General features: G+C 40.2%; 1 protein-coding gene across 1 annotated transcript in view; it reads right to left on the bottom strand.

Annotated features, from left to right (window-relative positions):
- Window positions 1-214: 214 nt before the first annotated feature.
- Window positions 215-17,260, bottom strand: part of PIGK (phosphatidylinositol glycan anchor biosynthesis class K) — a 106,354-nt gene continuing 89,308 nt past the window's right edge. Inside the window, exon 11 of the mRNA XM_056123545.1 lies at window positions 215-582. Coding sequence (XP_055979520.1) covers window positions 466-582 — 117 coding nt within the window. The 3' untranslated portion in view covers window positions 215-465. The remainder of the gene's footprint in view (window positions 583-17,260) is intronic.

The following is a 17,260-nucleotide window of genomic DNA, read 5'->3' as shown; positions in this document are numbered from 1 at the left end:
GAGTTCAATGCTAGCAATGTAGTGCTGGTCCAAGTGGTGCTGGTGGCTATTGGGGCCACCTCAATGGTGCTGAGGGCAGGCAGCATGAGTTGCCAGGAATTGAACTTGGGGCCTCATTCATGTAAGGCATGTACTCTAGACCCTTCCACTATTTTCGCTGACCTTAACATTGTCTTTTCTCTTGTCCAGATGAAAAAATTGGTAGAGGAAAATTGTTATTTTTCAGGAAAGAGTAAGTATATTCTAATATCTTGCCTCACATTACAACATATAAAAACACAAGTGTTATTTAATGCCATTAAGTACACGCATTCATAATTACTTATAGAATCAGATTTATTCGAATTTAGTTTCCATATGCTTTTTTTGCCAGCTTACAACAGAAGCAATGTATTCTTTAAAAAGACATAATGACAAAATATCCAAGGCTGTCGTCTTCCACACTGTCTTCATAGATCCTTGTGTCTAGAAAATGAACTTCATATGCTTAATTCCATAAGTTTTGAAGAAAACCATGATAATGAGTGCCCACAGTCCCAAAATAAAGCCCCCTGGAGGATGCCAATCTTTCGGCTTTGGTTTCTGCAAAACAAAGGCAAAAGAGTAAATTTAACAATGGCTAAGTCAGTATTGGTGGAAAATAAAAACTTCAGGATTGTAACTAAATGAAAGATATTGGGCTATGTTTGGCTATATTCAAACTATTTTGGTTTAAGAACAATCATACTTGTTTGCTTTATGCCCTATCAAGGTCACGAGTTGCCCCCCACAACCAGCTCTCCGGCACAGCCATGGCTCCAGAGGCAAAAGGACTTAGTCCAGAGTCCGGCAGCTTGTGGCAGAAAAGTGAATGGACTATGTGTTAAACTACGGCGCCATGACTCCCCGGGAGGGAAAGGATGTTTCTCCCTTCCGCCTACCCCCCTCCTTCCCCACCAGAAGCAAGGTGGCCACCAACTCAGAGCTTATTGGAAAGCCAGGTATGAGCTGGTGGTGACGGGGGAACTGCAGCCTCATGGGAAGGGGGGCAGTACCAGCTCATCCTTCATGCCCTACCAAGGTCACGAGTTGCCCCCCACGAACGGCTCTCCAGCACGGCCATGGCCCCAGAGGCATAGAACCAATCTCTTAATTATTTGGCTCTTGACAGAAATCCCTCCAGACGTAATTAGTAAAATATCAGAAATACAAAATCATGCGGCCACAATGGTGGCTGCACAACATCATACAGTTCTCATAACCAGCTATAGAAAACAAAGTCTTTCACAATGCCTTTTCAGCAGTTCTGATTTTTGGGTGGAAACTCTAAACAATAATGGTGCATCTTTTGTTGAAATAATGAATGTAATCAATGTAGAGAGAGAGTTAAGTAGAAATCTGCCTCACTGGCATTGGGAGGGTTGGGGGGGTACATTGGGGTTCTTGGTTTTGAAAAATAAGTACTGGTGAAGGGAAAGGTGTTTGATCATTGTATGACTGAGACTTAAACCTGAAAGCTTTTTAAATTTTCCCACAGTGATGCAATAAATAAATATAACAAAACAAAAAGAACAATCATACTTGTTTAACACTCTTCTGTGTAGCTCCACTCCACCTTAGCAACAAGAGCGAGAATTTCAGACAGGGCATGCACTGCAGTGTTCTTCAACAGATCAATTTAGCTGACATTCCTGCATAGGGTCTCCTGAGTACCCTAACCTACCTAATCATCTCTTATTTCTCTTGTTCCAAACTTTTCACCTTGAATTTATATTTATTGGGCTGGAGCGATAGCACAGCAGTAGGGTGTTTGCCTTGTGCACAGCCAGCCCAGCTGAGCCGGGCTCGATTCCTCCGCCCCTCTCGGAAAGCCCAGCAAGCTACCGAGAGTATCGCCCACACGGCAAAGCCTGGCAAGCTACCCATGACGTATTTGATATGCCAAACACAGTAACAAGAAGTCTCAAAATGGAGACGTTACTGGGCCTGCTCAAGCAAAATTGATGAACAACGGGAGGACAGTGTTTGACAGTGTTATAGTTATATTTATATTCAAATACCCATTAGTTGACTGGTTTTATCTGTTGCTCCTGTTAGGCTCCATGAAGGGTCTGCTGTTAAAATCCTAGCACCACCAGCAACATTGGAGACAAATGCTACTTGTTCCATTTACTCAGATAACAAATACTATGTATGGGGGATGCAGGAGGGTCAACATTGTTGGTCATCAGGTTTCTCCTTTGAGGAGTTTGTTTCTTATGTCATTCTGGGAATTCTGCCTATTCAATATTTAGGAACATTCAATATTTAGGAACTTATAACCTACTTACTCCTTAGAATACTTCCAATTGCTAGTGTTCTTGGACTCCCTAGCCATTTCTGTTATTCACATCTACTATAGTTATCTTTCACCCAGCTTTGGTAAACTGATGGCAAAATATGGCGCCAATCCTCCATACTTATCTGAGTGTACACCCTTGTATATCTGACTTTATAATCTCTGTCATCAAGAGGTGAATTCCTATCTTTGTTTCATCAGTCAGTTGATGTTGTTACTTTTTTGTTTGTTTGGGGGGTACACCTGGAATTGTTCAGAGCTTACTTCTGGCAGGCTCAAGGGACCATGCAGAGTGCCAGGGATCAGAACCAGATTGGATGTGTGAAAGGCAAATGCCCTACACATTGTACTATCTCTCCAGCCACTGACCTTATGACTTCTTTTGTACACCTCAAGAGAATATGCTTTCTTCTAATTTCTCTCAGTCCCCTGCTACCACCGTAAGAAAAGAAATATAGGCAAGGCTATTAAATTTAAAAAAAGACACTACAGAGAGAAGCGCTAAGGACTGTGCCAACAACTAACCAACCCCCAGAAGCAGAACCATCCAAGCAATCTAAGCTGACCACATATTCAGGCAGAAGCCCAACTGAGAAAAGACATGTGTAGTTAAATTCAGTCAAAATTTCTGTCTGGACATAGAAAGATTGCATTCATCTGGGGAACATAAAGTAACAAAATAGGAGACTAACGCCCAAGAATGGTCAAGATTAGTACCAGGAATTTTACTCCATGGCTTGGAGGCCAACCACACATGCTAGGGGAAAAGGGAGCTCAGATAGAGAAGGGAACACCAAATAAAGGGTATTGGGAGGATCCTCCCAGGATGGGAGAAGCATGCTGAAAGTAGACTATAGACCAAACATGATTGCCACCCATTGCCTCTTTTGCAAACCACAACACCCAATAAGAGAGAGAGAGAACAAAAGAGAATGCCCTGCCAGAGAGGCAGGGTGGGATGGGGGAGATGGGGGGTGGGAGGGATACTGGGATCCGTGGTGATGGGAAATGGGCACTGGTGGAGGGATGGGTATTTGATCACTGTATAACTGAAACCCAAGCACAAAAATTTGTAAGTCTACAACTGTACCTCATGATGTCTCACTAATATAAATTTAAAAAAAAATTGTTAGAATTAAACAAAAAAAAATTTCCATCTGGAGAATTATGAGCTCAATAAATGACTGAAGTTTTAACCACTAAGTTTTTAAATGGTACATTATGCATCAAAAGCTATGAAATGCATCTATTGAGGAGACAATGTAGAAGGAAAAGTCCTGATGCTCTGCCATCATAAGAAAACAGGAAATGTTTCTAATTTTTAATTCTATATTGATTTTTAGTTCAAGGAATCCAATATATATGGGCCAAGAACATGAAAACAACATTTTTTTCAAAGACATACAGATGACTAAAAGGTATATGAAAGGGTGAATAGCATCACTAATCAGGGAAATGTAAATGAAAATCGCAATGAGATAACACCTCATACCTCTTAGAATGGCTTTTATTTAAAAAAGAGAGAGAGAGAAAGAGAGAGAGAGAGAGAGAGAGAGAGAGAGAGAGAGAGAGAGAGAAAAGAGTCCCAAATGTTGCTGAGGTGGTAGAGAAAAGGGAAGTAAGTTCTAAAAAAACTACCAGATAACTTAGCAATTCTGTATTTATGGATTTATTCAAAGAATACACTATATTGAAAAAGATATCTGTACCCCATCTTTATTAAACATTATTTAAAATGGCCAAGATTTGGAAACCACCTAGGTGTCTACTGAAGCATGAAAGGATAAAGTAGGCACACTTACATACAAAAATACACAGGAATCTACAGGCGTAAAGAAAAAGAATAATTTTGCCATTTACAACAACATAGATGGACCTTGAGGACCCCCACGTGAGGTCAGTCAGAAAAAATAAATCACTAAATGTGATCTCATTTATACATAGAATCGAAAGAACAAACACACAAAACCTGAGCTCACAGAAACAGAGCTGATTAGTGGCTGCCAGAGGGGGCATGGGAAGGTAGGTTAAAGGTAAACGGGACCAAAGTCACAAACTGGGGGCTGTAAAGATAGGAAAGATGGTAGCTGACCCTGTCAATCCCTGACACCACTTAGTCCCCTGAGCACTACCAGAGTGATATCAGGGCACAGAGCTACATAGGTCCTAAGCATCACTGAGTATAGGGATAAAAAACAAAAAAGTTTACTTGAATCTGCATTTAATCTTCTTTTCCAAATTAGATGGACTGCAATGATACAGTTTAGTACTAGCTATCTTTAAGAAAAAGTAACATGAATAGTGTGACAGCAATATCATATAATGAAGTGCTTTTCAGTATGTGTTTAATGATATTCCTGTATATAATAATATTCCTATTTTTAAAACAACTGTAGGTAATATTTTAGCCATTCTGCAGTGATTTTACTTACAATCAAGAGACAGATTGGTATAATTATTGCATTTTGTAGTACAGCTACATTTGAGGTAAGCTCATATTAAAGCATAGCTTGTAATTTCATTTGTGTCCATATTAAAGCTTCTCATAAAATGACTGATTTTATGGAGTTAAGGTACTCAACAGACTGCTATTAAATACACTCTTCTTTTTTTAACCTTTCACAATAATAGCTCTAATACAAAGGTGAAATGCATACATAAAACACTGCAATCCGTCATGAGCAAACACTTAAAGCTTAAGGGCAAGCTATTATTGAAATGCCTAATATTTCAAATTAAAAAGATAGGTAGCTAAGCAACAATGTAATTCCAATTGTGAACTGTATTCAGTATCCCCCTTCATGTTGCTAGGAGAACATTACCGCAGAACTTTAAAATATATATTAAAATTACATAATGGGAGAAGCTAAGGATTTTCTCAACTGTGCATGTTTATGAGAAATAAGTGGAAAATTTCCAAGGTTTCACTGAGAAACCTTTATTTCAAAATAAATAGAATAAATCAGTACTTATAGACTATTTTTTAAGGCAAGGAAACAGGATATACTAAGGCTACAGTTATAATTACTTATTTATATAAGAAATTCTTAATTATAATTTCTTTTCAACTAATCAGTGGAATTTGTTATTACTTCCAGATTATTAACATTTCTATAAAATATAAATTGTACTTTTCCAATTAGTAGCATGTCACCAAAATTTTGTCACCCTTTCACCCCAAGATGCTGTCTCCCTGATATGCACACCCTGTATTATCCCTTTCTTTGACTGTGAAAACAGCCTGTGAATATGATGGGCTAGCATTTGGTGATCCCTATACAAATATGGCAAAAACGAGAGGATTCTAAAGATGCAATTAAGGTTCCTGATTTTCGTTTAATCAAATGTGAGGAATCTAATCAGGTAAGCACCTTAAAAGGAGGTCTAGATATCAGAAACATCAGAGAGTTGTATTAGAAGTTCTCCTGTTGGTCTTGAAGAATCAGCTGTATGTAAGGTGTTCCATTAACAGAGAAGGAATGGGAAGCAGTCATTAAAAACTGAAGACCTCAATTTGATCTGACAAAGAACAAATTCTGCAAATAAACAGAAAACTTGAAAGAGGAACCTGAGATCAGATGCCACTGCAGTTCTAGGTGACACCTCACTGAAACTCTCTGAGACCTGTGAAGAAGACTCAGGAAAAACTTAAATTCAAGGAGGTTTTGGTGTCTAGAAATTGTCAAAGAACCTAATAGAGATGAAGAAGACAAACAAGACTGAGAACTTCCTGAATCTTGGGCAAAGTTTCATCTATGGAAACAAAGATAATAAATGCTTTGAAACCACTAAGTGTGCTTCTCACACAGCAACACAAAACTAAATCACAAGTGTATTTGTCAAACTTGGATTTATAAAGAGGCAATACATTGGAATTAAACTATTCATTACAACTGATACCTGTTCCTTTGCAAAAGTAACTAAGACATTAAGTTTACTTATCTAATAAGGGTAGAAGTCAGAGGAGACATCAAGAAGGCCTAAGGTCCATCATTAGTGATTATTAGGGAAATGCAAATCAAAACAACAATGAGGTGATCACCCTTCACTACAGAGAATGACCTGGAACAAAAAGCCTGTAAACAAAAAGTGCTGGCCAAGATGTGGCAGAAAGCAAACTTGTATCCACTGCTGGTATGCTTATTGTCTGGTTCAGTCAATTTGGAAAGACGTTTGTGGACTTCTCAAAATATTAAGAACAGAACTTCCATATGACCCTGCAAATTCACTCCTGGGAATCTACCCCAAGAACATAAAAACATCATTCTGAAAGGACAAGGGTACACCTATGTACACTGCAGCATTATTACAATAGCCAGGGTCTGGAAACACAAGTGCTCACAACAGGTGAGTGGATATAGAAATTGTGGCCTATACACATAATGGCATACGATTCGGCTACCAGGAAAGATGAAATCTTGTACTCTGCTACAACCTGGAGGGAACTGGGGGAAGTCATGCTAGGTGAAGTGAGTCAGAGAGAGAAAGACAAATACCTATGATCTTCTCACTCATATACACAGTACAAAAAAAATACAAATCAAGGAATGAGAAAATTCCTGGGGGGAACCGTGCCAATAGCACTGTGATCTGAGGGTGCAAGATGAAGGAGGAGGGTGGGGAAAAGAGAGATCATGGGATAATGATGGAGGTTCCAAGCACTCTGGTGGTAAGAATGGAGAAGCAACACTGCACATGTAAGACAATAATATAGGAACTACTGTACAATAAGAACCTAATAAACCAACTAAAAATAAGAGTAGATATAAAAAAAAGAAATAAAATTTCTTGTACTCTTCCATACCTACTTATTCCCTAAGACTCTGCTCCAGTATCAGCCCCAGGTGAAGCATGTTCTCATTCCTCTGTAAGAAATAATGCTCCTCCCGCCAGCCCAGGTACTAATAACAATACTTGCTTTCTAGCTTACACTATAGTTAACTCATTAGGTAAAAATCAACTACATTTTGATCTGTTTATCATGTTTTCTGCTCCTTAACAAGATATGATAAGTTTTGAATACAATAGAATAACTGACTTTTTAAGATATTGTTTTCTCTTAAGATAGTCAAAAACAAATATCTAATAACAATTTATTCATTTATATTCTTAAAGGCCCTCCCGTTGATCATCGATTTGCTCGAGCGGGCCCAGTAACGTCTCCATTGGAGACTTTGTTGTTACTTTGTTTGTTATTCGATATTTATATTCTTATGACCCCCAAAATTAAGAGTGCATGATTCATTGAGCCAGAGAGATTACTCAATGAACTGAGACTGAACTTTGCATGCAGGTGGTCCTGGGTTTGGTCCTCCTAGTGCTCAAGCAAAGAAGCAAAGACAAAAGTAGTCCCTGAGCACTGCACAGTGTGATAAGGAAAGAAAAACAAGTGAAATAATCCCTGCATCAATAATATATTTTAAAAGAATCCTCAGTGAGAGGATAAAAGTGCTGGAGGGATATGAATATTCTCTTGATAGGGGTTGCTGCAGCAACATAGTATTCCTGAAACAGTATTAACAGCACTATAAACCATGGCACCTAAATAAAAATATAAGTGAAATAAAAATGTTTAAAGAAACTTATGCTTGAAATAAATTTATTTTAAAGTTAACTAACAGAATTAACACATCATACCCATAACAAAGGTTCACTTATCGATAGTGCCTATCTGATTTTAGTGTTCTGCTACTGCCTATGAAGAATTAACTACTACAGAAATTACCTGCCTATTTTGAACAACTAGAAAATCATGTAAAAGGTTTTATAAAATTGTTTTCAGATTTTGGACAATTTGTAGCAGTTTTCGGATCCCTGGGAGAACTGAAATAACCTCAGATTCCGGAAGTCATGCCCACAGCCCGCCCCCCAGCGCCATCTTGACAGCATTCAGCCGAAGAGAAGGACTACATGGAGGGCGGGATCCACAGATCCCGAAGGAAAAAAAAAAAAAAACAGGTTCCAAAAAGAGCCGAGATCATCGGGAAGGTCCAGATGGGGTAGGTACCGCATCCCGCCTCCCCCAGATAGAACCCCGGGTTGACCAGAAGCCTCTACAAGCACAGCTCGAGTATGCGGGAACTAGGACTTTTCCTCAAAACCGCGCGGCCACGTGAGCATGATGACATCTCTCTATATACAAAGTGATCCATGGGAAGTAAACCACCCAACGTTTCTCTCTGAAAATCATAGTTAAGTTTGGAGCATGGCCACAGCCCCAGAAACACAAGGACTTAATGCATAACCCAGCAGCTTGGAGCAGAAAAGTGAATGGGCTACGCGTTAATCTAGGCGATCAAGTCTGCCAGAGGGGAAAGGATGTTGGTCCCTTCCGCCCTCCTCCCTCTGGAAAGAAAGATGGCGGCCACATGGGAGCCTTGTGGACAGCAGGCATGAGCCGGGGGAGTGGGGGCGACTAAAACCTCATGGGAAGGGGGGCGTTCCGGTCCGTCCTTCACGCCCTACCGAGGTCACCAGTTGCCCCCCACGAAGCGGCTCTCCAGCACGGCCATAGCCCCAGAAGCACAAGGACTTAATGCAGAACCCAGCAGCTTGGAGCAGAAAAGTGAACGGGCTATGCGTTAATCCAGGCCATCATGTCTGTCCGGAGGGGAAAGGGTGTTGCCCCATTTGCCCTCTCTTCTATGGAAAGAAGGATGGCGGTCGCATGGGGGCCTTGTTGGCAGCAGGTATGAGCCGGGGGTGTGGGGGCGACTAAAACCTCATGGGAAGGGGGGCGTTCCGGTCCGTCCTTCACGCCCTACCGAGGCCACCAGTTGCCCCCGACGAGCGGCTCTCCAGCACGGCCACAGCCCCAGAAACACAAGGACTTAATGCAGAACTCAGCAGCTTGGAGCAGAAAAGTGAAAGGACTATGCGTTAATCCAGGCCATCAAATCTGCTGGAGGGGAAAGGGTGTTGCCCCATTCACCCTCTCCTCTCTGGAAAGAAAGATGGCGGCCACATGGGAGTCTTGTGGACAGCAGGCATGAGCTGGGGGAGTGGGGGCGACTAAAACCTCATGGGAAGGGGGTCGTTCCACTCCGTCCTTCACGCCCTACTGAGGTCACCAGTTGCCCCCCACGAGCGGCTCTCCAGCACGGCCACAGCCCCAGAAGCACAAGGACTTAATGCAGAACCCTGCAGTTTGGAGCAGAAAAGTGAAAGGACTATGCGTTAATCCAGTCCATCATGTCTGCCCGGAGGGGAAAGGGTGTTGGTCCCTTCCGCCCTCCTCCCTCTGGAAAGAAAGGTGGCGGCCACATGGGAGCCTTGTGGACAGCAGGTATGAGCCGGGGGTGTGGGGGCGACTAAAACCTCATGGGAAGGGGGGCGTTCCGGTTCATCCTTCACGCCCTACCGAGGTCACCAGTTGCCCCCCACGAGCGGCTCTCCAGCACGGCCACGGCCCCAGAAGCACAAGGACTTAATGCAGAACCCGGCAGCTTGGAGCAGAAAAGTGAACGGACTATGCATTAATCCAGGCCATCATGTCTGTCCGGAGGGGAAAGGGTGTTGCCCCAGTCGCCTTCTCCTCTCTGGAAAGAAAGATGGCGGCAGCATGGGAGCCTTGTGGATAGCAAGTATGAGCCGGTTGAGTGGGGGCGACTAAAACCTCATGGGAAGGGGGGCGTTTCGGTCCGCCCTTCACGCCCTACCGAGGCCACCATTTGCCCCCCACTAGCGGCTCTCCAGCACGGCCACGACTCCAGAGCAAAGAAACCAATTTCTTAACTATCTGACTTTCAGTAGAAATACTTCCAGGGTCAATAAGTAAAATAGCAGAAATCCAAAACCAACATTTAATTCTTGAACCCAGCTGTAGAAAGCAAATCACTTCACAATGCTTTTTCAGCATGTCTGATTTTGGGGGGGGTGTAAACTCTAAATAATAGTGGGAATTTTTTATTGAAACAATGAATCTAATCAAAGCAGATAGAGTGTTAACTAGAATTCATCTGCCCCACAGGGACTGGGAGGGGTGGGGGGTGGGGTTTTATTGAGGTTCTTCATGGTAAAAAGTATTGGTAAAGGGAAATGTGTTTGATATTTGCATGACTGAGACCTAAACCTGAAAGCTTTGTAACCTTTCCCACGGTGATTCAATAAATAAATAAATTAAAAAAAATTTAAGAAAAATAAAATAAAATCTCAGGGCTAGGAAGCAGGAGACGTTACTGGTGCCTGCTCGAGGAAATCGACAACAACAGGATGATCGTGATCGTGATTAGGATAGGGAGGGTAAAGGCTTGGAGGAAAGGACTGTGGAGTCAATCTAACAATGAGAATAGCACTGTGACTTGGGTATTATGAAGGGTGAGTCTTCAACATAAAACAAGGTATACTTAAAAAATTATATAATACTATAAATCAATAGTAAATTTTAAATAATAAGAACTAAGGGAGATAGAATACAATGAAAAACTTCTTTTATGTGTTCAGAAAAAATATCTATTAACCTCGAATTCTAATAGAAATGTCATGTAAAAATAAGCATTGGTGGTGAAGATAAAATAAATTTTTTCAATAAAACAAAAGAATTCAACAGGCCTAGATGACAGCATACCTATGCCATAATATATAATAAAAATATACTACTAATAGGACCATGAAGAGATGGCTCAACTGGATGAGAACATGCTTTGTATACAGGAGGCCTGAATTTGATCCCTGGTCTCCTGAGTACAACCAGGAATGATCCCTGAGCATAGAGCCAGGAGTAGCCCCAAATAACAATAGGTGCAACCCCCAAAGCAAAAACAAAAACAAAAACCACTACATTACATGGAATGATAAGAAAATGTCTTTAGGCAAAAGGATAAATTACACCAGATGGAAATGCAAACTACCACAAAATGAATGAAGAGAGACAGAGAGGATAATAGGTGAACAATTATAAAAAATACTTTTCTCATTTCTAAATTTCTTTCAAAGATATGACTGTTTAAAAAAGAAATCATAATAGTGTATTGTGGGATTATAACAGGTAGAACCTAAAATATTTAACACCAGAAGCACAAAGAGTAAAAGGAAGGAAGTGGGAATACATCATTACAAAGTTTCTATGTTATGCATGAAATAATTTATTATTTTAAGTAGATATGATCAATTAAAGATGCATATTATAAATCCTATAGCAGTAAAAGCAATAAAGTGGATTCACTAATAAATCACACCGGTGATAAAATAAGATCATACAAAATACTTCATGCAAATAAAGGCAGGGGAGGAAGCAGGAACTAAAAGCAGATGGGGCACACAGGAAAAACAGTAATTTGGCAAATTTAAATCTACCATAAGGACAGTACCGTTTTAGTGAAAGAATCCTTTGCTTTTGGGGGTGGCTCCTAAGCAGTGTCTAGGGAGTCTGGGGTCACTGCCTGCCATACTCAGCTATCAGGGCTAAACAGTTCAATGTGAGCATCTGTGGGGCTGGAGCCAACGAGGACCACAGCCAGTGTTCCTAGGAGGCCCCCCAGAAACGTACTCAACATTGCTGGGGATAAAATGAGGGCCACTAGATACCAAGAATCAAATTGGGAATATTGGATAAACAAACTGTGTGCTTCTGACCTATGCTATCTTTCCAGTCTCTAAGTAAAGAGATCTTCAAATAAATGTTGCTTGGTGATGTAATATGGGGGTGGGGGTGGCGGTGGGGGTGGGTGCTTGTCTTGTACACAATCAGCCCTGGTTTAATCCCCTGTGCTGCATATGGACCTTGGGGCATCTCCAGAAGAAAAACTTGAGCAGCACCGCATGTGGTCCAAACCTACCCCACCATGAAATAAAGCATACAAATGTACAGACATCCAGGACAAAGAAAGCTGGACAGACTATGTGAAAGTCAGAATAGAGTCAACTTCAGAACAAAAAACATTACAATGCTTAAAAAAGATCTACTCATATTGATAAAGGGATGATTCATCAAAAACTCATAGCATTCCTAAATATGTCTGTATACTTAAATAACACTCCAGGTATATAAAGTAAAAACCTACAGTTCTGAAAGAAAAGTTGTAATTGTTTTTTTAGTAGACTCTCAGAACTGGAAAGCTAAAAAAAAAAGCTAAACATATAGAAAATCTGAGCAACTATACTGAATTGATGTGGCTGATACTTCCACCAGGCAACAACAAAATACAAATTCTCTCTAAATACACATGGTATGCTCAACAAGATAAACCAAATTCTGATGTATAATACCAGAATCAATAAGCTTTGAGTGATTGAAATCACAAGAGTAGTCCACATAGTAGAATAAACTAGAAAGCAGCCATGAACAATTGAAAAAAATCCCCAAATATCTGGAAACTATTCATTTTAAATAAACCAAAAGTAGCTCACAGGGAAAACCAGAAGATGATTTAAACTGATTAAAAATAAAAATTCAGGGTCCAAGAGATAGTATAGAGGATGAGATGCTTGCAAGTGGCCAACCCAAATTCAATCCCTGGTACTACATATACTCCCCTGAGCACTCACTACCAGGAGTGATCCCTGAGCATAGCATCAGGAGTAAGCCCTGAGCACCACTGGGTATGGCCTAACTAACAATAGTAAAATAATAAAATAAAAATTTGAAAATGCACAGTAAAAAGATAGGATTGCATAAAACATGCACATAGATATTAAAGTAAGTAAAGTAAAGTAAAGGCCCTCCTGTTGATCATTGATTTGCTCGAGCGGGCCCAGTAACGTCTCCATTGGAGACTTGTTGTTACTGTGTTTGGCATATCGAATACGTCACGGGGAGCTTGCCAGGCTCTGCTGTGCGGGCGAGATACTCTCGGTTGCTTGCTGGGCTCTCCGAGAGGGGCGGAGGACTCGAACTCGGGTCGGCCATGTTGGCTGCGTGCAAGGCAAATGCCCTACCGCTGTGCTATCGCTCCAGCCCTACACATAGATACTATGGTACAATTAAAATAAGCACAAGACTAATGAATTGGTGCTGGAGCAATAGCACAGTGGGTAGGGAATTTGCCTTGCACGCAGCCGACCCAGGTTCAATTCTCAGCATCCCACATGGTCTCCCAAGCACCACCAGAAGCAATTCCTGACTGCATGAGCCAGGAGTAACTTCTGCGCATTGCCAGGTGTGACCCAAGAAGAAAAAAAAAAAACTAATGAATCGTAGAGCACATATGCTGGCACTCCTAATTAATGCTTTCCTAGATCCTAGCTTCTAAAACTGTGAGTCAAGACCACAAATGGGGTTGCAGAATTGAGTGTCGAAATCATGAAAAATCTGCGAATGGTGGTGAAAGCTTCCTGGACACATATTTTAACTATTAAGCCAAATTAAGCCAAATATATTTGGCCAAATATATTTGGTCACCCATATATTAAGCCAAATTTTAACTCAAAAGCAAATATACAATGAATTTCTAAAGAAGCACCATAGATTCAATGGCAGTGCTCAGTGCTTACCTGTGCTGCATTTCCTAAGTGAAAGGGGGCTGAGAGTGGAAAAAGTTTAAGAATGCTATTCTATATGCACAGGGTCAAGTAACAAATATAACAAATACTGACACTTTACAGTAGGTTTCAATCTGTATTTAACCTTGGCACGCCTAAACAAAACAACAGGGAGTGGAGAAATCATTGCAATCACATATAAAATTGTTCATTCAGCAGAAAATTCTGCCACACATATACTCTAATTTCTACCCGTAAATGAACAGGATTTACCTTTGCTTGTAATCCAGGTAGCAAAGTATATCTAAGTACGCATTAACAGATATACACATATAGAGAGATATATATACTATTTTTTCATTTTCTACACCTTATTGTGTATGCATGCATATGTATATGTGTATTTTACTACGTAAAAATATGCTTCTTAAATTGACAGATGTTTTCAAAATTCAGATATGCTATTTTGTTTTAAAGCTAGAAGAATTATTTTGTGCCCTTGGTTTCTGAGAACAAATTACTGAAAACTAAAATGATGAAGAAGTGGCAAGAGTGGGAATGAGGAAGAGGTGGAGTAGAAGTGACCTAAAAAAGGTGGTGTAGGGGGTAGGGTATTTTTTTTGGCAGTGAAGCTACAGTAATCTTGTACAACAAAATCATGAAACATCACTACTTTAACCATGTTACCTAGATTATAATAATTTTAAGCAAAATTTCTCTGAACTATGGTCTTTGGAGTATGATTTTCTAAATTTATAAAAATTCAATAGTAAATTCAATGAATTGATGTTTAAGTTCCTAATATAATCAAGTTGTTTGGGTAAGTATGGTTATTCTTTTTTGGGGAAATATAGTACTATATTTTAGGTTTCCTTGTATTTATATTTGTAGATGATGAAAAAAATTCTCGACGTGTCCTTCTCACCCGGAAGGGAGCAACATAATGCTCTCCATAACCGTGCCACTGGACCCCATGCCAGGCTGTTTCACTTGGGGCACCCTGGAAGGAGGTGGGTGAGACCTCTCTCTCCCCCAAGAGACTCAGCCCCGGCAGCCAAAAACTTTCACAACTCAACCGCCACCACATTCATGGCCACTCTCCACATGCTCGGGCCAACCCTTACCCACAAGTGCATCTATTCCTGGACCACGTGGCTGCATATGAGGCCACGTAATACTTCATACCAAATACTCAACCTATACTCCAGGATTACTGTACCACATTTGACAGAGGCAACCAATCTTGGAGGGAAATATATATTCTTTTACAGATATATATAAAAAACACGCAAGGCTTAAAGGCTTAACCTTTAACAATATTTTAGTGATCTCTTATAGAAGGGTTTAATGGCCCCTGGGTGAAATACAGCAACTCTCACACTCTTTCCTCTAAGGATACTTTTTTATACCATTCTCAGCAGATTTTCATAACAGGCAATAAAAATATATTATTTCGGTTCTGCTTCGGGGGCAGGGATTGGGGTTTGGGATGGAAACTGTTCGAAATACAGTGTTGGGAAGGTGTAATGGTGGTGGGACTGGTGTTTGAATATTATATGTAATATAATATTGTGTTGTTACTGTGTCTGGCATATCGAATACATCACAGGGAGCTTGCCAGGCTCTGTCGTGTGGGCAAGATACTCTCGGTAGCTTGCCGGGCTCTCAGAGAGGGGCGGAGGAATCGAACTCGGGTCGGCCATGTTGGCTGCGTGCAAGGCAAACGCCCCACCGCTGTGCTATCGCTCAGCGATAATAAAAAAAGGAAAGAAAAAATTCTCACTCACTTTTGTATGATAGAAAAATCCTTGTTTTGCTTGTTTGTTTGTTTGCTAATTTGGGGGCTACACCCGGCAATGCTCATGGCTACATACCCAGCTGCAGTGCATGGAACTGCTCCGGGGACTATGAGGTGCCAGGAACTGACTGCCAGTCTCCTGCATGCAGAGCATAAGGTTTAATCCTTAAAGTCACCTCCCCAACCCCAAATCCTTACTTTATTTTTTTTCCTTTTTTTAAAAAAATAAAATGACATATGTAACAAGTTTATAAATTAGCCATGGTCATAGAGATGCTAAGAAAGAAATTTATTTTAAGTCTTTAAGGCAGGGATCTCTCTTTCTTTCTTTTGACAAAGGCCTAATAATAAATTTAGCTTGTGGGCCAATGTCTACTGCACATATTCAATTCTACCTCCTCCATCACAAAACTGGACACAGAATATATGTAAATAAATATGCGGGGTTGTCTCAAAGAGTATTTACAAACACAGGTGACAAGCAGGATTTGCAAACCCATGGTATAGAGAGAATGCCACTGAAGTGTTTGGAACATGTCACCACAAAATATATCACTTAGACAAACTATGTTGAACTGAGGGCACTTGGGGGAAAAAAGCAGATAGAGGAAGGAGTCCCTGACTTACATATTTCTGCCTAAAAGCAGATCTTAAAATTCCTCATAAGGAGCTGGAGAGATGGCACACACTGTGTGGCTTGCGTTCTGGTGCCAGGGCTTAATCCCCAGTACTAAATGGTCAAGTGAATAGCATAGGGAATAGCCAGCCAGCACCATGCCAAAAGTAAATCCAGAACACTGCTGAGAATGGCTCAAAATCCACCAGCACAATCACCACAAAATGTTTTAAATAATTTTTTTTAATTTCTTGAAAAAAAATTTTTTTCTCCCTGTTCCAGGAAGAGAACATTCTTATCACTGGAGACTCTAAGTAAGACTCTAAGTCAGTACTGAAATGAAACTGCTCAAAAGAACCTTCTAAAACAACCCTTATCTTATCTTCCATTCCTTCCCCTGGATTCCCTAGGTCCATCCCATAATTTACAGCCTCTTTGTTCCTTTGTATTGTTCCTTCTCCACAAATTTATTGCTCCTTTATTAAAGTATTCAAATCCTAAGCCCTAATTGTTTCTTGGGGTCTTTGTTTTCCTTTTGAAGACTCCCATGTGCACATTTAAATATTAAATAAGATTTGTATGCTTTCCCCTGGTCTTACATCAGTTTAGTTCTCTGGTCCAATCAGAGAACCAATAAGAGAGGAAGAAAGATTTTCCTCTCTTACTTGTAAAATGAGGTTTTTTTTTTATAACTGTTTTTATTGTATTTATATTGGCAAAAGAAATTTTAAGATTAAAGAAAGTCATCAAATGGGAATAAAATGATGTTTTAAATATCAGACTTTCACAGCACAGAATAATTGAATAAAGATTATCATAAGTCCTACAGTAAAGTAACACATGTAATATTTAGCAAGGTCTTTTCATTAACTTAATGTAATATGAAGATTTTTGACCTATTAACTCTTTAACAGCCCTGCAGAACTGATAAAAGAAAAAGTATGGGAAATCAGAATTAGACATACAATGACTACATCTATGGAGATGAATTGTAACTATATGACAGAAATATGATATATACAAGACATTAATGTCTTGTACATAGAATCCATTTTATCAGTGTGTTTGTGACTTACACATAACTTAAAGATAAACAGGTAGACACTAGAAA

The sequence above is a fragment of the Sorex fumeus genome, unplaced genomic scaffold (assembly GCF_029834395.1).
Source record: "Sorex fumeus unplaced genomic scaffold, SorFum_2.1 ptg000047l, whole genome shotgun sequence".
In the NCBI taxonomy this organism is placed as follows: Eukaryota; Metazoa; Chordata; class Mammalia; order Eulipotyphla; family Soricidae; genus Sorex; species Sorex fumeus.
The sequence above is the reverse complement of the archived record's forward strand: the minus strand, read 5'-3'. Positions and strand labels throughout refer to the sequence as shown.